This window comes from Hoplias malabaricus, chromosome 7 (assembly GCF_029633855.1).
Source record: "Hoplias malabaricus isolate fHopMal1 chromosome 7, fHopMal1.hap1, whole genome shotgun sequence".
NCBI lineage: Eukaryota > Metazoa > Chordata > Actinopteri > Characiformes > Erythrinidae > Hoplias > Hoplias malabaricus.
The window spans coordinates 38,450,159-38,473,689 of NC_089806.1; the positions used below are offsets into that span (position 1 = coordinate 38,450,159).

At 43.1% G+C, this 23,531-nt stretch overlaps 1 protein-coding gene across 3 annotated transcripts in view; it reads left to right on the forward strand.

Annotated features, from left to right (window-relative positions):
• Window positions 1-21,694, forward strand: part of mei4 (meiosis-specific, MEI4 homolog (S. cerevisiae)) — a 59,228-nt gene extending 37,534 nt beyond the window's left edge. For 2 of the 3 annotated variants that reach the window (XM_066677567.1, XM_066677566.1), the window contains exon 5: window positions 21,195-21,694. In XM_066677567.1, the coding sequence (XP_066533664.1) occupies window positions 21,195-21,443 (249 nt within the window). In that variant the 3' untranslated portion in view covers window positions 21,444-21,694. The remainder of the gene's footprint in view (window positions 1-21,194) is intronic. The other variant, XM_066677570.1, reaches the window with a different exon arrangement.
• Window positions 21,695-23,531: the final 1,837 nt, after the last annotated feature.

Below are 23,531 nucleotides of genomic sequence, written 5' to 3' on the forward strand. Positions count from 1 at the left end.
ACCCACCTGTGGCGCAGAAATAGAGCAACATCCTTAATAATTTTTACGCTTTCCAACATTTGGGGGTCTCTTCACCTTCCAAATGCCTCCAGATGCATTTTTCAGCCTTGTTTCCACACTGTTTCCAAGGGAGAAAAAAAAAAAAATATATATATATATATATATTAGTAATTTACAGGCAATGGGGTTTCGTAAACAGATTACAATCTGTTTCCGGTTTTAATTACGATTCACTTGTTCAGTGCATGTGCACATCGTTTAAGTGATCTGGAGCCCACCAACCCACACACTGTGAAACAAGTTGGACAGTTGGAGCAGCGTTAATGTGAGAACACATAGATGAGGTTAAACAGAGCAAAACTAAAACGACGAATGCAGAGTAATAAGAGCACTAAGCAAAAAACTGAGAAAACGAGAACAGAGCAAAAATGACTAAAAACCAGAGCTTCTGCTCCTTGCTCATGGGCTCTCGCGCTAAACATTGTCATTTAAAGGAACAAGCACTGAGACTGGTCCGGTCCAGAGGTCTAAATCTCAGCAACTTGCTGTTGGTTTTGTGATCATTAGAACTAGAATCACTCTATTGGCCACTGTGCTTGCACACAGAGGAACTTGTTCTCCGCATTTAACCCAATCCATGCAGTGAACACACTGGTGGACACCATGGGGCAGTGATCACACATGCCCAGAGTGGTTGGGGATTAGGTGCCTCTGGGGATCGACCCTGCAACCTTCCGATTACAAGCCCACTTCCCTAACCAACAGGCCACGGCTGCCTACATCATGTTACAGAAGTAGGTGACTTGCCCAGGCATGTTCAACTCGGTACAGCTCGGTATTCCTGCTCACACTATTTAACATCCAGAAAGTCACAGATTCCTTATCATGCCGTCTCTTTTCTCAAACTTGAAAGAAGCATTACGCATGTTTAAGTATGACATTAATCTGCTGATGTGGAGGCAATAATGTTTTGTCTCATTGTGTTTAGATCACATCGGGCCGGCGGTCGTGAGCACACATGAATCTATCCAGCTCCCTGGATTAATGAAGTAATTATCACAAACAGCGCTGCCCTTTCTTTCCACAGGAGCTTTTGAGAAACAATAACCCTCCCTTTTCTCTCTCTCTCCATCGCACACACTCTCCTCTTCTTGACCATTCTCCATTGTTTGATTCCTCCCTCTTTTTTTATAATGAGACTAAAGTGCATCTGTGATCGGTGTCAAGGATGAGAGAGTCTGATTATGTTTGCCTACGTTCGGCTGCAGCATTTTAAACGAGACTTATCAGACATGCAGAGCTCGTGCGAGGCTGGAGGCTGGGGGAGAGGCGATGGCGCTGGAAACCGGAGCCATGAAAGGGCAATGACCACGCTGCCCATTCTATTTCTCCTCAGACGATCTCAACGGTGCTTCGCGAGGCCCATTCTCTTGATTTCTTTTCAGCTGTCAGGCTAGTGCCTTCCTCCTCACCCCTCGTGTGGTGTCACTTAGGTCATTGTGGCTTTTTTCCCGCTGAAACTATTTCCAGTTTGCAAGCAAACAGATGAAGGCAAGAGGAGGGAGATATTATAGCATATTTATAGGGCTCTGTAAAGACCCAACTAGGAGAACTGTCAAATTTGAATGACCGTGGATTTGATTTTTTGCAGAGTATCGATGAAGATGGAAGAGGGATCCCAGAGGTTTTTTTTTTCCATCAACAAAGGGCTTGGGGAACCAGTTTGGTTCTCTTTCTTCTCTGTAGTTTTACTATGTTTAAAGGCTAAGCACCACTTAATGGACCTCCATGAATATTTGACATTATTGTAGTTACTGACAGATATAAGTATGAATTAAAATGAAAATAGCAGCTTAATTTGCTTTAAAACTGACAATTTTATTAAATTGACGGAAAAACCCGAGCTCGCTACGGAAATTCTTGAACGCAACCGTGACGTCACTGGTGGACAACAGCTGAACAACGCCGCGGTAAAACACCGTTATGACCGACTGTTATGACAGTATCTAGCTAAATAACCAACATTATTCATGACAATAGCCTAGCAATAAGCTAAACTCAAATGTAGAGGTACCGTTATTCTTGTAAATGTGATCGAAGTCGAACTCGAATTCATCCGACACTATAAACCTCCGTAATGCAGCTACGTAGCCGAGTATAATCTGAGACACCGAGTTTAGCGAGTCAAGCTAACGTTAACTAACACCAACTAAAACAGGCGAAGTGAGTGTCCTTACCCTGTTTACCTCCATGTTACAGAGGCTCTTGAACACCTTTCGTTGGTGTCCTTACATGCCCATATTGTTGGAAAAGCGCCAGTGAAATGAGCTACAGATAACGGAGTGAGCGGAGGGTCCTTTCCAAAGTGCCCGTTTAAAGTGGACAAATTTAGTCCATTTTCTGGATATTTTGGGATCTTTGGGCCATTTGTTCACAGATGTCCCACTGTACATTGAATGATTGCAGCCAAAAACAACACACCTTTTCGTCATTTTGCATTAAATTAAGTGCAACTTCTAGAAATCTAAAACAAAAAAAAACTAATAATTGTAGTAATAAATTCACAAGAAAGCTGCTACAAGTCTGGATTTTCATCCATCCTTTTGGCATTCGCACTCCCACTGGCACTTGATATTGCTGCATTGACGTTAAACTGGAGAGCTCTGTCTAGGCCAACCCACCTTTTTTTTACTTTGAAATGTAGTGAAGTAAAAAGTCCCCCAAAATAAAAATACTCCAGTAAAGTGCAGAGACACACACACACACACACAAACACAACTTAAGTAACGAATTAAATTAACTTTGTTACTGTCAACAACTAGTTTCACAGTGTGTGCGTTGGTAGGCTCCAGACCCCCAAATTATGAGCTAAACAAGTGATTTTGTTATTTTTAAATATGTTTTTATGTGTTTTACTTTCAACATTCCTTCACAGGAACTAAGGGTTACAGCTCAAAAAAAAAACAAAAACTAAAAATCAGCCTCAGTCCATTATTCCTCCTCCATACACTTTATTTCTTGCACTGTGTGTATTCCAGAACAACAGAAATTTTCACCGAAAATCATAATAGCTCCATGTGCAAGCTGGAAGATCGATGTAAGCATTTAGTCAGGCTAATACCAGCCTGGAACACATGTTTCAATTTGGCAAAGACCTTAACAGGACCACTTTAATAGAGCCACGCTGTTTACAGGATTGCTTTTTAGTTTGACTGGCAGTCGTATTCAGACCGATATCGAGCCACTAAACGTAGGTAGAGTCTCTCTCTTCACAGACACACACTCACACTTGTTACATTTGCAGTTTTCTCAGCAGTCAGTAACAGCATGCCTCTCTCCTCTGCCCAGAAACCCCCCCAAAAACACCTCCATTTCCAAGTCAAAAGCCAGGGTCGGTGCTCCTGGCTTTATCTACTGCATAAGGCTTTGCTTTGAACTCTGCTCAGGTCCGCAGTGGTCACCATTTGCGGTTTGGCAATTGGACCGTCAGTGGGGTTCTGACATTTCAAGGGGAGAAGAAGAAATAGTGTACCCTTCTGAGAGCAGCAATGCTTCACTGCCAGCCCGTTTTTTTTTTTTTTTATCTCGTCCAAAGATGAACTTCATGCTGTAGAAGAGAGAGGGGAAAAGGGAAGTGAGACATATTTTCCAAGGCAAACTCTTGGCCTGTCAGAATGTGTGGCGATGCAATCCTTCAGCGCTCCGTATCTCTTGGACCGCATCTCTGAGCGCTGAGTGTTTTGCCGATGCCATTAAGACGATCAGGGTCAACATGAGAGTGGATGATGAAGCAGTGAAATTGATTTGAAGGAGTAATTGAAGGGCAAAAGCAGCAGGAACGGAAGGGAAGAAGAGGGAAGTCTCACGTGCCCAGGATGCTTGCTCTGTTATTGATCAGTTTGAACTGTAAAGTGAAGCATTCCACATGCCTATAAGAGAACTTCAGCTGTGTCAGCCACTCCCAGCTCTCAGAAATCAGCGAGGAGAAAACGTCTCGCAAAGTGAGAGACTTTGACTCTACATGCATGGGAAACAGCACTAAAATAAGTCCCTCCTAGAAGATTACCTTGTTACTTATCGTTTAATAAGTAGTACATTTGTTTTGTATCGTTCGTAATAATGATAACTAAAATCCGTATTTGTTTTCCCCAGTTTTGAATATCGTATCGATAAACTACCCTATATTATTGTGATATTATTTTAGGGACACATCGCCCACCCCTAATTCATACCCTTATGTTTAAGAGAGAAGGACTGGCGCCCCCTACAGGGTGTATTCCCGCCTTGCGCCCAATGATTCCAGGTGGGCTCTGGACCCACCGCGACCCTGAACTGGATAAGGGTTACAGATAATGAATGAATGTTTTGAAGAAAATATGGTCATTGGACTTCTTACCGTAAAGGAAGTGTGGATCCAGCATTAGCAAATGGAGAGCCTTGCTCTGGACCAGGGAAGAGTGATAGTTCTGTCTGAATCTGCGATCAATATAAGATTCATGAAGGCTTTTTTGTCTATTTTTATTTATTTTGATACTGTCGTGGCGGTAACAGGTGCAGCTAATCCTGTTAATACGTCAAGAGCTTCTCTTGAACGAGCCCAACATATTGTTTGTTTACTCTGCGAGGTCAGTTCACTAGAGAGAGCGAGAGGGACGTGAGAGTGGCTTCCTCCAAAATAACAAAAGCTGAGACAGAAAACCCAACTTTTAAAGATTTAAAGTGCCACCATGAGACCAGTCACAGATGGTGTTGAGGTTTTGACTTTTGCCGAGAGGAAATTTTAGCAACCGGACCTCAGTACATCAAACATCTGGTGTAAATGTAAGTGCCCTCAAATCACTGCTGTCATACTGTACTTTAAAGCAACACTAGGAACTACTTTTACATTAATCTTACAGCTTCAAAGTATTGTGATGTTCCACTGAGCTGTAACAGGGAGAATAACAGGGCTCAGCATTGCAGAAACTGCACTATGTAGCATTTGAAGGCGAGCAGGAAACCAACCCTTCTCTCATTATTTCAGGACAGTGCTGTAAAAACGAATTACACTTCGACTGTAGTCAGAGCCCAGGAGCGAAAATACCAAACCGTTCCTAGGGTTCGCTTTAACTCTGCTGGTGTCGCATTTTACATAAAATAGCCAAAAGAAAGATGTCATTATAAAATAACATGAGCTGTGAACTGCTTTACTTGTGATAGATGTTTATGTCGAGTGCTGTGAAGGAGAAAGGGTCCAACCATTAAATAACACATCAGAGTGATTCTGAGGAATTGAGCAGGTCTCATTAAGAACCCCAACAGAGAGGGAGAATAAAGCCGTTTGATTAACATCGCCTTAAGAGACTAAACTGGGAGATTAGGAGCTCTCTTTATCTATCTCTATATAGGTTTCTCTTTCCTTTCCTCCTCCTCTTTCCCCTCTCTCTCTCTCTCTAGCAGCAGTGACACATTTTCTCATCTAAATCTCAGCATCCACCACAGTCAGTGTCCATGAGCTGGAAAATCAGCATCGCAGAGTTGTCCAACAGCACTGCTACAAACTTGGCACACATGCTGGCAAACATATGACATGTTGGCAAGGACGTGATTGATAATTGGCTGTAAACACTTCTAACAGAAGCCATGAACACAAACCTAATACTTCATCCCGGTTTCTCATTCTATTAAGGTCAAACAACTGAAAGCATGTAGGTTTGTTGCTGAGTTCTATGACATTAGCTATTTCCACTCAAGGTTTGCTGCCTGAAGAAAACTTAAATCTCCAACACCGAGGCACCAAAGTGCGTAAACACAGTCAAAGTGAATGTCAAAGCTGCTATACACACACACACACACACACACACACACACACACACACACAGTACTGTGCAGAAGTCTTTGGCATATAAGATAAATCTATATATTTAAACTAAGGCTTTCTCAGTGAGCGTGGTGTTTATAAAATGTATATATTATCACCACAGTAAATAAAAAAAACAACAATAAACAAACAAGAACTATAAGATAATTTCTTTTCTATAAAGTAGTAGGTGAGAGTGAGTTTGAAGAACATTGTTCAGATTCTCCTTGATTGTATGAATTTGTTACATTTTTTATTCTAATGTTGGGTGTTATTTGTTTATTTGTTTGTTCTATTTTTAGGAAATAAACACTTACTGCTCCGATAAATAGCTTTTTAAATCTCAATCTCTGGTGTGTGTGTATAGATAGATAGATAGATAGAGAGAGAGAGTCTTTTAATATTGTCTTTTAGAACATTTTATAGTAAAAGTGCCTTGGTCTCATAAATGCTCTTGAATTTACTTTGTCTTTCTTCAGTGAAAGGTGTTTCTGCTAAAAAAAAAAAAAAAAAAAAAAATTTTGTTAAAGACTACACATTCTAAATGCTGCATGAAAAAATTGGTTCTACATCTTAATAATATCAATTAATTAATAAGTACATAAAAATGCCACAGTTAAAGATGATGTTCTTGATTTGAATAATAATTAAAGAACAACCAAACAAAAAAAGATTTTGCCCAATTTGCTAGCTCTCCAGTCTGTTTGTGCGCTGGAAACTGGACTAATGTGTTTAAAAATCCGTAGTGTCAGTAAACAAGTAAGAAAACAAAGGGACAGACATGGTTTTCTCTCTCTGCTCATGGCAGAGCAACTGGGAAGAGCCTCCCAATCATCAAAAGTCATGTATTTTCACTGTAGACGGACCTAACTTGGGAGTCAAGAATTTGGGAGAGTGCTAACTGAATGAAAATAAACACAAACGGAAAATGCTACAAAAGTATACAACTCGAGTTACAAGTTGATTTCTGTGGTGATTCAAACATGAATAAAAGCTTAGAAACAAACTTCAGCTACGTAGAAGAGTCAATTTTTTCTTAAACATACCGTTCCACCTTAAAAGACGCAAAGCTTCTGTACATAAGCAAACCAGAGACAACCACAGTTCCCCAAGTCATAGACATTGCCTTTACAAGGCTAAATTTAAAAGAGTTGTGCTGTTTATGGTTCTTTCTTTTCTCAAACTCTTAAAGGCTGTAGAGGGCAGGACAGATGCAGAGTGGCCTGATTCTACTCTCTGCTAGTGCTTGCTAATTCTCTTAGGAGAATAAGAGAGAGGGGAAAAAAAATCTCATTTTCAACTAGTCAGAGCTCTCTAGATGAATATATCGACTTCTTCAAAGTAATACTTTCCCAATTATGAATAAAAGATGACCCTTCTGCACCCCCAAAGAAAAAATAAAAATCAAAACCCCCTCTCATTCTGATTTGAAGATTGGGCTGAAGGCTTGGTATTTTTAGATAGATAGATAGATAGATAGATAGATAGATACTTTATTGATCCCCAGGGGAAATTAAAGGTCTCCCAAAGTTTAAGCGAAAACTTTCAGAACTCTGTAAGTCAGAAGGCCAGGGAGCTAAGCTTGGATTAGGCCACAAATAAAGAATTGTTTTCTTCCTCTCATCTCTTCTCTGTCAATGCTAGTTTGTCAATGACAGTTGGTCTAGGGAATAATACTGAGAGCTCAATCAAAAGCACAACACGCCCTAGTGTGATGAACCCTGATGTTTTGCTCGTTTTATGCCACTTCAGTAGCCAGTACTGACTGAGTGAGTGTGTAAAATTGTCCACAGGTGTGTGATGACTTGCAGTGGACTGGTTCCCTGCCCAACACCCGTGCTTCCGGGTAGCTTCTGGACTCACCACGATCCCGAACAGGATGAAGTGGTTACAGAAAGTGGAATGAATATCTTTGAAATGCAGCAATTCTTTAAGAAAGATCAAATGTATTTGATAGGTATATATTCACACTGCACCCCACCCTTCCTGAAGTGGTTTGAAACGGAACTCTACAAACGTCTGTAGAGTAGAAGGACTCCGGAAAACACATGCCACCCTAGGTAATGAAAGACATATAGACACCATGGACACATCAGCATGAGAATGAACAATGTCTAAGCTAACAGATACAGTGGTGGACAAGGTGCTAAGATTGGGACATTGGTCAAGTCAAGGTAGATTGTGTTTTAAAAGACCAAAAGGCCACAATCCAATTCCCACAAGGACAAACAGAACAGGGTTTGTACTGTAAGTTAGATGCTCTCTGGCGCTACATTGGTTCAGCCTCTGATATGTGTCCAATGGAGATGGATGTACAGTATCCCAGAAAGCTCTGTGACGGTACAAGAGTCTGGTGGAGATTGATGTACAGTATCACTGCAGAGTGCAGTGTGGGAAATTAGCCTTGCCCCACAGAGCAGCAGGTCCTCAGGCCCTTACCCTTACACTAAGGTACATAACCTTGCATTTTTTCAGGGTCATGTTTGTGCCTATTGTCCTTTTCCTTATCGCAGCAGCCATGAAATATAGATGAGGATTTCCAGACCTTTTTATTTGTCCCTGAAAGAAGTAAAGGTGCAGAAATCCAAAGGCGTTTTTCTTTTTCCTGTCCGCAGCTAGGCACCGCATGTTCTGCTCATTAAGGTGTGAATCAGACAAACTATCCCATAATAAGGGAATAAATAAATAATAAAATTAGAGCATGCATGAGTGAGGGCTCAGAATCATGCTCCTGACGCATTATGCCGAAGCGGGTTCATTGACTGTTGTTAAAAATAAAGGCTAATGACTTGTCAGCGCACACAGCTGAAGGACTGCTAGCTGTATATCCTTCACTGGTTAATTTGTCATGGTGTTGCCACCATGCCCAGTGCTTAGTGTGGGCTACAATGTGGTATAATGCCCCTCAAACATTAAACTGGAACTGTGGAGCTGGGTTTTTCAAACCCTGGGTCATGACAAATTTGTTGCAGAGAAAAATCATAATTAAATAACTGAATTTTAACAGGCACATAAACACACAACTTTTCTGCAACACAGAGTGTTATTAGCTAAGCTTCTGCTGATCTAATTTAAGGGTGAATTCCATTTCTTATTTTATTCCTACCCTATTTTTGAGAGTCATCCTTGGGATGGAGTTACAGGGTGTAAGAAAGCTTCCCCTGTGAAATGGTTCTTTTCATTCATTGTCTGTAACTGCTTTTCTGGTGCAGGGTCGCAGTGGGTCCAGAGCCTTCCTGGAATCAATGGGCGCAGGGCAGGAACACACCCTGGAGAGGGCGCCAGTCTTTCACAGGGCATTGCACACACACACTTACACCTATGAACACTTTTGAGTCACCAATCCACCTACGAACGTGTGTTTTGGACCATGGGAGGAAACTGGAGCACCCGGAGGAAACCCACATGGACACAGGGAGAACACTTCCCTTCTTTAAGCTTCAAACTATTTTGTGACATTCACATGGCTAGAAGAAGAGGGAATGTGTTGTTTTGTGTCTTCGTGGTGTCTATGAAAACCTCTCCTGACATTGTCCTGACAGAAGTGGTATGTGAAGTGAGAAAAGGCAGTGGTCCTAAAATGGAACCTTGTGTAACACCGACAGAAACACTGTGCTTTTGTTTCACTAGTTATACTCAAATTTGAAAAAACAATTGTCTTATCTTTTCCTTCCTAATCATCCCTTTTAAAGGGGACATAATGTACCTTTTGCCACAAGATAACACAGTTGTGGCTTCTTAATGAAAAATCTGTGGCCTGCTTAGACCCAAAAACAAAACAAGTATCTTATGCTAACATATGTATAGTTTCTGTAAATATTACCAGGCTTAAATGGTTGTTTGGCTGAGTCCTCTTTTTGGATACGTCATATTTTGTATGCATTCTTTAAGTGCAGACGTAACCCTCCAAGATTGGATCATAATAGATAAAGCTCAGCAAATGCACTCTTGGAGGAGATGGAATCGATTTGCTGTCTTGTAAATCTCTGTATCGTGAGCATATCACTCTGGGGGTTAAAAAAAAAAAAAGCCTTGGAAAAACAGCACCGCCGGAAAAAAAAAAGAAAATCAATTGGTGGAAGTTGTTTGCTCTTCTGGAGTGAGAAGACCAAAGCAGGGATGGGACAGAGACAGATGCCTATCAGCTTCATTCCGTTCATTATCACAGCTGCTTTCTACAGTGTTCACACATACAAAGGCATGGGCTGGGACCACCATTTCGATGTCCTCTCTTTAGACAGTCTTTTTTTTCCCCACTGGAAGAAGTAGCTTCACTTTTTTGTGCTTACAAAGGCAGGGCCTACATCTGTGTTTCTGAGTTATGTTGAGTGCGAGTGAAGGATAAATCTTCACCTAGACATTTGCAATGGAAATTTAACACTGACTCTGATGATATTCCTGGACATGGCTCTGATTTGTGACCAGGAGAACACTGAACAAAGAGTCATTCTCTGTGGCTTATATGTAGCCTCATGAATCCTCACTCTCAACAACAACCTCATCGGTGGATAACGACTGGAAGAAATGTAACTCCTCTGCCTCATTTCTTTTCCCTTATAAAGCCGTATTCGGATGGGATTAGTTTTACATGGGTAGCTGGGGTAATATCACTTCAACAAAGGACACGAGTATTGTTTTTTTATGATGGATTCATGCTTTCTTGGTGAAAATAACAGAAATGGGCATGGATTCTCAATTCACATTGAGCTGTCACACAGTGTGGATCAGCTACAGCAGAGCTACTGGATTTTTTTTAGACTATCACTACTGTTCTGAGAACAGCCCACTTACTAAAAGTAACCGTTATCTTCTAGTCTTTCAACAGAGATAATGGGTGAGGACATGGTAAAAACTTTACTAATCGATCACACAGTTATTGTAGCTGACATTATAAACCATTTAATGGTAAATTAATCAGTAGGGGACACGTTCATAACACTTATTGAGGCTGTTACTGTGCACAAAACCTACCTACAGCTGCCTGAAGTTTCCCTCCACTGAATGGTTCTTTAGGTCGTCTTGTGGATTTGAATGTAGTGTGTCGCTCAGCATCTGAGCTTATCCTTGTACTTTAACCATATATTTCATCCTTAAACGCCTCCTCCATCGCCTCCATTCTCAAGAAAACCCACAACAAAATCCCGGGATATGACGGAATATTCCCCAACATGTCAATTCGCAGAGAAATGATATAACCTGGTATTACATTTACTGCTCACTTTACAGTAGGTAAAAGATTTAGGAATCTTTCCAGAAAAAATACGGTCAGTTTAAATGGGATTAAAACCACTGAAATACCTCGGTAATAATTACCCCACATCCCCACATGCTTAACTCAATGCAAGGAGAATGGTCACTACACAAATAGCCACAGTGTGGGGAAGGACATGATTGGATTGAATGGATTGTGATCATTAGGCATCGTTGTTATGATCAAGGCAATGAGAGGCAACCCAGACTTAAGCCTTTCCTTCTAGGACAAAGTCAGGGCACTAAATCCTAGCCCTTAGCACCAGAAAGGTCTACCAAGACAACCCTGAGGGAAGAAACCCCAAACACCTGCTTCTTTTAACAGTGTAAGACACCTGAGTCATGGCAATTCTCCCGTTCACAGGTCTTGGCAGAGTGAGTCATTGTTTGGGACCCACTCTGTACTGTGGTACTGCCTGGAGTTGTCAAAGGTTGATATTTTTGGGCTGAAGGGATGCAGTGTGCCTCTTGCAGAGCAATTTTTGAGCCCAGCACTCTCGGTGATAATTGAGGTAGAAAGTCCCAAGCCTCCAAGGTGACTGTCATTCTTCTGTCCCATGTTCTGAGCTGAAAAGAAACAAGTGTGCCAATGTCTTACACCACCGTTCAGGCTTTTAATAAAAGAAACACATTTTTATAAAATTCTGAGGATATTTCCTCACCATTTGCTAGCTTTCCAATCTGCTCAAAACTGATCTAATGTGTTTACGAAGCCCCAGTGTCTGCAAATGGGTAAAATTCCAAAGTGCTTTAGTCCGGTATGCTAGGCGTTCTCTCTTTGCTCACACTAATATTCATTTTAGACAAATAAGATACTGCCAGATGTTGAAAAGCATGAACTGAGATGATAGATCACTCTATTCCTACTTCATAGGTGGATAATAATTATTTTTGCTGTAGATTCAACTGACTCTAAATTTGGGAGAACATTAATTGCAAAAAACACCACACCATTTTGTGGTGATTGACAGGTTTCTCCGGCCAATCAGTGCTCTGCAAGTTTTAAACTTCCCAATGAGTACCTACTTGGCTCACTTCATACCAGGCGCGAACAGGGACTGAAAAAGTACCCGGTTCCAGGGCGTAGGTACCAGATATGGCTAGTGAAAAAGCAAATGAGCAGAGCCAAGTCAAATCGCGTAGGTTCCATGCAGTGGAAACGTGCCTTAACAAAGGTGAGACCTACAATTAACCTCACCTCACTGGCCTAGGTGCTTTTGTCCCTCATCAGAGACCATTCCTCCACCTGACCTGTAGAGGCCTAGAGGGCAGCATATTGTTACGATTATGGCACCTACAGCCATTGTGGGGTGAAAATCAATAATATGAGAATCAATTCAGAATCAGACTCTGTGGCTTGGGGTCAAGGCCTCTTCCCCCACCCTCAAACGAATGGTATGAAGTTAATGAAGACTGTGTCCTAGTTAACAGTGTGTTGGGCCAGTGATGATTTTCTCCTCCCCTCTCTCTCTCTCTCTCTCTCTCTCTCTCTCTCTCTGGCCCATTAAAGGGGGCAGAAGCAGAGCATACGGCAGCTCTCCCTGTGCTGGGACATGGGGACACTATGCTCGTGGGCACAATAGACAGCCTATGCATTTAGATGAGCATTAATTCTGGCGAGAAAGCGGAGGTCTCTGCCACAGCACCGGCAGCCCACAGGAGCACCAGCGTGCCTCTCCGGGAGGGCTTTAACACCACTTTAAGCGCTTGTGTCACCTGCCCTCTTTCTAAAGGTTTCGTTCCTGCGGAGAATCAAATGGATTCTTCCGGGCATGTGCCTCAGAACAAACTTGCAAATGAAAGTAGTGGGGAATCAGGGAGAGAAGTGAACAAGATTAACCTTAGCGCTCCTCCTTGACACAGGTTTTTTTTTTGCTGTTTGTTGATTTCTCTCTCTCTGTCTCTTGCTCCCTTTTTTCTTTCCTCTGTGGGTCTTTAAAAAAAAGGCTGGCTGTGTTCTTCACTTGGGAAAATAAATAATTTTCTCTCAATATTGCTTTTGCTCTCTCTCTTTCTCATATCGCACTCCCCGCTCCTCCAAATACACCGGGCTGTGATTGAGTGATTTAGCAGTAAGCCCATAGTGATGTACTGGCGTTAGTGCCACTCAGCCCTCGGCTCTTTCTCCAACTCCTCTTTCTTCTTCATCACATTCTCTTTTCATCATAGTCTCATCGTAAACTTGAGACTCGGGGAGTCTCGCTTTCTAATCTGCCCACGTGTTGTACACATGGGGAACTCGCAGCATGCTGTGACAAGGTCCTGGATTAAAACCAGGTCAGAATGACCACACTCAGCGGTTCTGAGTTAACACGAGTGCCTGCTGAACCGTGACGCTCCGGCGCAAGGGCACGCTACTTGTGCTGCTTTGCTCTGATGTCAACATATGTCGTGCTAATGTGAAGGGCATTGGTCCCAATCAGGGAAGTATTCCTGCCTTCCTTTCCTGTTGTTTACAGCGGTGCTGGAGTAAGCCGCTCTGTTCAGATACAGTTGTACTTTAAGCAGTCACGTAGTACACATCATGAATTTTTCTTATTTGTTTTATTTAAATGTCACTGTGGTGGTACCCTCGAGGGTTCATATACAGTACCTTTAATTAGGGAACATAATTGTACCTCATTCTATTATAATTGTAGATGTTAAAACGACATTGATTTTATATGCCCAGTTTCACCTCCAGGACTTATGTTGTTTTATTTTTACACAATCCTATAATAAAAGATTACAAATATTCATTCCTCCTCCTGGAGAAGAGAATGTAATGTACCTTTAGGGAACACAACTGGACTTTAAAACCACTGTTGTACCTTTTAAAGATACGTTTACGTGATCAGTAACGTACTTCTGAAAGTGGAGTTTGGGCAGTGAGCTTAGGAAAGTCTGAATGTACAGAAAGAGACTGCACTGAACAGCCATAATCAATATTCAAAGCAAAGTTTGTAGGATTGAGAGCTACGGTCATGAGGTCATGAGATGTGGTTTCAGCAGGGCTTCGTCAGAACCGTAATGTCTCGCTGTCCTACTGCACTCAGAGTCCTCTATGTTCCCCACAGATCAATGAAGCCTCTCCAAACTACTCCTTGTATACTTCTTCACTAGTCTCATTCTCGTTTCCTCTGCTTTTGCCCTTTCTCCACACTCCTCGTTATTATTTTCCCTGTACTATCCCACCCCCACCCCCTCTCCTCGATGCTCCTGAAGCCTGCACTGAGCTCTTATTACTGTGCGCCCCAGGACACCCAGATTCAGAAGGAATAACATTTCGGTTGAGATTTGTCATATCAGCTTACATTTGGATTAGGTTTCTTTGCCACCTCGTCCAGACGTTTGATATTAGAGCGCTTTAGTGTCTGTCTTTAAGCACTGCTCTGTAGGCTCGGGGTAATAATGCAGATTTAGAGAAATTATTATTTTCTCCGGAATTATTGCGATAAAGAATAATACCGTGTTGTAAAATTAATTTACAAAGTGCCCCACAAAAGTTACAGAGCCAGTGAACATTGGCTCATCAGTAGCAGAGGAAACAGAGGCCCATCCCGCAAAACAATACACTTTGGGTTTATTGTTGCTGCGTGTAAAAAGAAATGAAGTATTGAATTCAGTACTCTTAATTGTTGTGGGATCTAATCCATTCTCTAAAACAGGAGGATTTGTTTATCTACTCCCGCACTCAAAGGACATGATTATTCCTTTCATATCAACATCTTATGTTTAATTACTAAACACAGGGATTCATTTGATTGTGTATTCCAGTGTATTATAATAATGCCAAATATCCAGATGACCCCTGATTACATTTTGGAGACTTGGTCTTGGGACATCAGCTGGAAGTTAACAGTTTTATCTCATATTCATTATCTGTAACCCTTATCCAGTTCAGGGTCGTGGTGAGTCCAGAGCCTACCTGGAATCATTGGGCGAAAGGCGGGAATACACCCTGGAGGGGGTGCCAGTCCTTCACAGGGCAACACACACTCACACATTCACTCACACCTACGGACACTTGAGTTGCCAATCCACCTACCAACTTGTGTTTTTGGACTGTGGGAGGAAATCGGAGCACCCGGAGGAAACCCACGCAGACACAGAGAGAACACACCACAGTCCTCACTGACAGTCACCCGGAGGAAACCCACGCAGACACAGGGAGAACACACCACACTCCTCACAGACAGTCACCCAGAGGAAACCCACGCAGACACAGGGAGAACACACCACACTCCTCACAGACAGTCACTCGGAGGAAACCCACGCAGACACAGGGAGAACACAACACACTCCTCACAGACAGTCACCCGGAGGAAACCCACGCAGACACAGGGAGAACACACCACACTCCTCACAGACAGTCACCCGGAGGAAACCCACGCAGACACAGGCAGAACACACCAACTCCTCACAGACAGTCACCCGGAGCGGGAATCAAACCCACAACTGCGACACCTACCTGCTGTGCCACTGTGCCGCCCTTTAACAGTTTTATTTCTTCGTAAATAATTTGCTTCCAGGTTTTTTGGCTTTTAATTCGTTTTTTGTTTAAATAAGAATTTAATCGTTAAATTAAATGTTATATAAGATAATGTAAAATAAAATCAGGTCCTCATGATCTACCTCCGAACGATTGATAGGCAACCATATTAAATTTATCTTTTTTTAATGTAAAAAACGCGGCAACGGTAGAAATAATGTATTTAATATCGTGACTAGTTGAAATTATCATGATATTTGATAATATCTTGTATCAACCCCAGGCTACGGTTCTGTAATCAGCACAATTTAAGGAAGGAAGTGGTGTGGCTGTTTTTGTTGTGGTCGTTGTTTCTGCATTCGTAGTGTACAAACTGCTGTTTCTGCTGTGCTTTGTTCTTCATTATTACTTTTGTGCCGTGCTGACGCCTTCAACTTTGGACCCTTTTGGAAGATTTTTTCATGGAACTGAATTAGTGGGACGGAGTACCAAGTCAAATAAAGGTGCTGAAGCTGGAACTTTGCGCTGTTGAGGAATCAGCACTTTATCCGATAGTCCATCTTCTTATTACTTGGCTTGTGTTTATATTTTGCGGTGGATAAGTTCTGGGAGAGTTGTGAGCCCACTGAGTTCAGGCCCCTAATACAGGAGAAAGTGCGGGGGTTAAAAAAATAAATAAATAAAAGTTTCATAACCATTTCCTCACGCTACTCCGGAGAGGGTGCACTCCAAAAAATGTCAGCAGTGGCATGACGAGCTGAACCTACACGTTTATATATTTATTTATCGGAAATATTACGCCTAGAGAGCGGGAGACGGAGGGAGGGGGAGGGCCGAAGGGAGACAGAGCGAGCGGCAGAGGGTTGGGGGGAAGATGAGTGAGTGTAAGGATCCCTAGGCTGGTGGGCATTGTTGCCAAGGAAAGTATGTCACATGCTGTCACACCTCTGGAGGGCTGAGGCGAAAGCTGCTGCTAACAAGCAGAGCAGCGGCCTGCATACATGCAAATACACACAGATGCACATGCACACACACACACGAGTCTAACCCAAATAAATATACACTCGTCCAACAGTGTAACCTAAATAGGCACACCCTCAATATCGTGCAACCCAAATTATCAGTAGTTTCAATCTAGAGCAGCGTTTCTCAACGTTTTTTTTTTATCACGGCACTCTTTAAAAATGACAAATCTAAAGGATATATTAAAAAACCACGGGCACATTGTCTTTAGCCACTTGTCGGTAGCCTCTGCACCCACCGCTACCCAGATCATGATGAAGTGGGTACAGAATATGATTGAATGACTGAATAAATACAATACCAACTTACACACAGATTATTTCTGTGGCAACGTTAATCCTGCTTAGACACTTTAGGCCGGTTGCCTTAACTTCAAACCCTTTAGTGTTGGGACTGTTGTTTCCTCTGTCTCTTGCTGAAGTGATTACACACCAGACTGAGCATCATTGCCACAGATTGCTCTTCTCATCAGCTTTGTCAACCCTTGTGTCTCCAGCCCTCTGCTGTAGCCCTTTTTTTTTATATGTTTCTTTTAGCATTCCCTGCAGGTGCGCTGAAGGTGCCTATAAAAGTGCCCTTCCTCCCAGGCTGAGCCACCTTTGCTTTACAGCTGGAACAGGTGAAGCAATCAAGTATTAACTCTGAGCCGGGTGGACGCCCTTGAAACCATTAGGCCTGCATTTCTCCAACCCTCTCACACTATCTTTTGTAGCTGGAAGCAGTTGGTCGTGCAGTTTCTCTCTCTCTCGTCCAGCTCGGGGCCCACTCGGAGCAGCGCCAGGAACATCTGTTGTCCCACTCTCTAGTTCCAGCACTTTGAAGCTTAATCTCCCTCTCATTCTTCATCGTTTCTTATCTGGTACTGAAGAAGAGGATACGAGTGGCCTAAAAGGGACTAACACCCTCTCTACTTTTTTAGGAGGAGAGGACATTTTGAGATCGAAGCAGCGAACCATGCAGACGGAAACATGCAAGTGTTCGCCACATGCAAGTCAAATGACCGATTCCTCCCTTCCAGCACTAGCTGTCCCGATTGATAAGTCCAGGCTTTCTGATTTGCATTTATTCATTTTGCAGAGATTCAGTTTACAGGGCACTAACCCCTCCAGCAGCAGCTTTAGCTAAAGTGCCTTTGCCCAAAGATCCAGTGGCACTCATTGGATGCTGGAATCAAATCCTTGACTGCTTAGTTCACGGCCAAGTAATCTGACTTTTGGGGCGCCACACTCGCTGCCCTCATGCCTCGCGGTTGCTGGCTCTTACTGAAACAGTCATTTCTTGTGCGATGCATATGGCCCAAGTAGAAATTAGTTTGGGGGAAAGTTGTAGCAGTTTAGCTTGAGAGGAAACTGGACGACAGACAGGGGTGGAAAACACTGGAGTGACTGTGCTTCATTAGTGCGGTTCAGTAATTTACTTTTACAGATAGTTACTTTTTTATTTATTATTTCCAAGAGGAGAACATACTACATTTCCAGTTCTGGAGTCGTACAGAGAACATTTCTGACATAATTTAGTTATAACACCACTAGGGTGGGTGATATTACCCTATAATAATGTCACGATGTTTCAGGGAATTGTGGAGATAACAATATTCTTGGTGATATGACAAACACTGAAAATTACTTTATTAATTTCAAGAAAGAGGAAACCCACGCGGACACAGGGAGAACACACCAAACTCCTCACAGACAGTCACCCGGAGGAAACCCATACAGACACAGGGAGAACACACCACACTCCTCACAGACTGTCACCCGGAGGAAACCCACGCGGACACAGGGAGAACACACCAAACTCCTCACAGACAGTCACCCGGAGAAAACCCACACAGACACAGGGAGACCACACCACACTCTTCACAGACAGTCACCCGGAGGAAACCCACACAGACACAGGGAGAACACACCACACTCCTCACAGACAGTCACCCAGAGGAAACCCACGCGGACACAGGGAGAACACACCACACTCTTCACAGACAGTCACCCGGAGAAAACCCACACAGACACAGGGAGACCACACCACACTCTTCACAGACAGTCACCCGGAGGAAACCCACACAGACACAGGGAGAACACACCACACTCCTCACAGACAGTCACCCAGAGGAAACCCACGCGGACACAGGGAGAACACACCACACTCCTCACAGACAGTCACCCGGAGGAAACCCACACAGACACAGGGAGAACACACCACACTCCTCACAGACAGTCACCCAGAGGAAACCCACGCAGACACAGGGAGAACACACCACACTCCTCACAGACAGTCACCCAGAGGAAACCCACGCAGACACAGGGAGAACACACCACACTCCTCACAGACAGTCACCCAGAGGAAACCCACGCAGACACAGGGAGAACACACCACACTCCTCACAGACAGTCACCCAGAGGAAACCCACGCAGACACCGAGAGAACACACCACACTCCTCACAGACAGTCACCCGGAGCGGGAATCGAACCCACAACCTCCAGGTCCCTGGAGCTGTGTGACTGCGACCCCTACCTGCTGCACTCCTATATTAATAATATTAAATGCTTTTTTTAAAATTTATATTTTACTACAAATGTAACAGTTTCAAATATTTAACAGCTACGACAAAAATCTGTAAACATTTGCTTATTATGTAAACAACAGTAACACAAGGAGCAGAACCTCTGGTGTTTAGCCGTTTTTGCTCAATTCTCTACTTGCTTTCTTCATATTTACTCAGTGTTTTTATTACTTTGAATTCCTTGTGTTTGTTTTACTCTATTTAACCTCATCGGGAACACAGCGCTGTGATTGGAGAGACTCAGTCGGGACTGTGGTAAAGTCTCTACACTCTACCTGTGGTCGTATGTCACAGGGCGTGGGCTCCAGATCCCCAGATTAATGTGCACATGTCCTCTTTAAAATATGTTAAAACATTTACTCTTGTTTATATTTAATACATTTTAATGCAGATTCTTTTCTGTCGTTCACACCGGTGTGTTTTTCACTTACATTACGTATAACTCCCCAGTAGTTTTCTACCCACACTGACATCACTGAGACACTTATGTCCACAACATGATGTGTTTTCTTGTTCAAACATGGCTGGTTTTCAGACTAGGATTCACCCAGATTTTCATTTTGTGTCAAACGTCTGCAGATATGCAGCTTTCTTCTAATTATTTTTATCAGTTTTTTTCCCTCCATATTTCTCCCCTAAAGCCGTCTCAGTCTTTGTTGAGAAATCAGAACCTTACACTCACTAGCTTCTAATTACTATCCCCTCCGAATGAAACACACCTAATACTTTTATTCTCGCCCTCAGCAGCACTGGAATGGGAAAGTGATTTGGAGATGATTAGGATCTCAATAAAAATCTGGAGTAACATCACTGGGAGCAAAACAAATTAAGAGCCAGGTAGCTGTAGACCATAGCTTCAGGTGTTTAGTCGGATCCATTTTCGTCTGCATTAATAAACATATCCGGGCTAAATGAGTTGGATGAAGATACATTAATACATCAACAGTTTATTGTGGAGCAGAACATTCAGTTTGAAACAAAAGCACTCAAATATCAACTATAATTACACTGTATTTGAGTGCCATTTAAGGTGGAATAGTGCGGTGCCCAATTTAAGGTGGATCAGGTGGTGATTTTGTAATTTTAGCTGTAATTCTGTGTTGTTTTTTTTGCCTGAGATGTCTTGTTTGTTGTTAAAATGGAAACAAAATGAGTAAACATGCACATTTCTACCGCCACGCTGTGTTTAGAATAGAATCAGCATCAGTTACATCCTCCGGGTGACTGTCTGTGAGGAGTGTGGTGTGCTCTCCCTGTGTCTGCGTGGGTTTCCTCCGGGTGACTGTCTGTGAGGAGTGTGGTGTGTTCTCCCTGTGTCTGCGTGGGTTTCCTCCGGGTGACTGTCTGTGAGGAGTGTGGTGTGTTCTCCCTGTGTCTGCGTGGGTTTCCTCCGGGTGACTGTCTGTGAGGAGTGTGGTGTGCTCTCCCTGTGTCTGCGTGGGTTTCCTCCGGGTGACTGTCTGTGAAGAGTGTGGTGTGTTCTCCCTTTGTCCGTGTGGGTTTCCTCTGGGTGCTCCGGTTTCCAAAAACACACGTTGGTAGGTGGATTGGCGACACAAAAAAGTGTCCGAAGGTGTGAGAGTGTGAGTGAATGTGTGAATGTGTTTAGCTCTGTGAAGGACTGGCGCCCCCTCCAGGGTGTATTCCTGCCTTGCGCCCAATGATTCCAGGTAGACTCTGGACCCACCGTGACCCTGAACTGGATAAGGGTTACAGATAATGAATGAATGAATGCATGAATTAATCAGTTACAGCTCATTAGCTTACTCCTCAGTCTTCAGGAGCGCCAGTGTGTTCCCAATCTCACCTTCCCATCCTGATTCCACAAGGGGAAGTGACATTTTGAACCACGACATGACACATTCACATGTTCCTAACTTTGGCTGATGCTGTAACTTACGTGAGGTTTTTAAACTGTGTAAAGCTTTTCAATAACAATGTCTTTCTTACACCCTCTAGGCATAAAGTTTAATTATTGTAATACTATTTTTTTATATACAGCCCATATATGTTCACCTCCATCAAAAGGCACTGTGTTGTGTTGCAGACTTCGAGCGAGGGGCAGCAGCAGCAGCAGCAGTTAGACTGGTTCAGGTACCACAACTCTTTCTACTTATTCTGGCTCCTGGAACATCTTATTCAGATGGGACCACCAAGGGCAAGTGCCGAGCTCCGGGACCTCCAAGCCCAGCTAGATAGATCCATCCTTCCTCTTTCAGACGAGTTCCCTCTGTTCACCCTCTACATGTGGCGAATCGGAGGCCTCCTCAATCCCACGGGTAACACAGGGACCTGAGCTTAGAGCTCCTCTTCCCACAGTACTCTTAATCCCCAGCGGCACCTTCGCCCTTTCATGGCGAGATTAGAATCAGACAGTGGGATTTAGAGAAAGTGGAGAGCGACTCGAAGCTTCACAAAAGGTCTGTACAAGTTTAAAGACGTAATGGGCTGAAGCAAAGCTGTAAGGTAAAAAAACAAAAAAAAACAAAACCCAATCCCTTGTTCCAGTGCAAAACATGAAAAATTATCCTGTCAATGACAAATAAACCAAGGGAAATGTTCTTCTCCACAACATCTGTTTCTGATACGTGGATATTTTGTATTTATTTTATTTTTGACACGGCATATGCCAAACCACAAAATGGCCTCCAAGGCTTTAGAGGCATAAGAGCGTTTCGTCTGTTTGATTTAAGTGGTGGAGCATTCTCAGCGCTGCAGTGACACTGACCTGATGGTGGTGTGTTAGTGTGTTTTGTGATGGTACCAGTGGATCAGACACAGCAGTGCTCCTGGAGTTTTTAAATCCCTCAGTGTCACTGCCGCACTGCGAATAGTCCACCAACCAAAAATATGCAGCCGACAGAGTCCTGTGTCCACTGATGAAGGACTAGAGGACAACCAACACAAACTAAGCAGCAACAGATGAGCTACTGTCCGTGACTTTACATCTATAAGGTGGACCAATGAGGTAGGTGTGTCTAACAGAGTGGAGAGAAAAAAGAAACAGCTCTGCATAAGAATATAATTCAGTAAAAAGGCATAGACGTGTTCAAGCCCAGGAGTCTTTGCATCACCAGCACTCAGGGTCCTAAACTCAACAGGATTTTGTTTCGCCTTTTTTTTAAGCCCCCCAGCCATTAGGGCAGTGTGAAATTGATCATAAAATGCTTAAACCCTGTTAATCTTAAATTACTCCCTTAAGGTTGCTCGTGATCCTTCTCTGATTAAAAAAGCCACACTTTGCTCTGCTTTAGCTTGATTAAGTAGCACAGTGCCTCAGTTCTTTCCCCTTTTATCTGTTTAATGGACGTGTTACTGTAAGGTGGGAGCTTAACAGCACAGAAATGTGCTTGAAGATAGGCTTCCTATGGACATACAGTTTAAGCTGACCGTTCTAATGTCTACTAATATTAGTGACTGTTTTGACAATTCAGTTATAGTAAAGTAGTAAATCCTAAAATGGCGATATAGATTAGGCTAGCTTCCACACAAAGAACACAGCTCAAGCTAAGCAAATGGGTTGGGTATTATTCACTGCAACCAGTGGCATGGGGCAACGCTGACCTTTGTGTGGGCCTTCACAAAAGTGGATGGAAGTGCCTCACACTCCCCTCACCTCCCCTCAGTCTTCAGGTCCGAATCCAGCTCACGGAAAAATGTACTGAGCAGCCAGGAAGGTGTCCATGTGTGACCTCGCATACAGGGAATTTGCCCCAAATGGTTGTCGGTGGTGGGCCCAGTTTCTCCAGGGCCATCAAGCCTATTGTATCGGTCAGGGGATAATTTGTTGGTTTTTTGAACTCTTATGATATGCCTTAATAACTGCATCTTCTGTGCTCTATAATTTCCATGTACAGTGGAACCTCTACCAACGAACGCCTCTACTAACGAACTTTCCAAGATACGAACCGGGCATTTGAATATTTTTTGCCTCCACTAACGAACCACGACTCTTGAAACGAACCCGAGCCTCCGCCGAGCCGGCGGCTGGAAATGGCCACTGACCCCAATAGGCGAGTCTCCCAGCGCCCAGACTTGAGTGAGCTTTTAAGATTAGCACATTGTAGCTTTAGCAATTTAGCATTAGCATAAATAGCAGACATCGAAATTCGTGCTAAGACGTATTTACGCTTCGTCTCCCCACATTCACCGCCTACTCTCCGTTATTCCACCCCCCCCCACCTCCCGTCATACAGCCAGTGCCTGTGTTACTCCTCCAGCCAGTCGTCACGTCTTCAAGGTAGCGATGTGTAACCACTTAAAACTTTATTTCTTTTTTATTACTGTTACCACTGTATTTCTCTTTTATTTTTAGTAACGCTACATGTATTTTTTTTTACTAATTTGAGAGTGTTGTAAACATATATCAGTGCAAAAAGGGTGA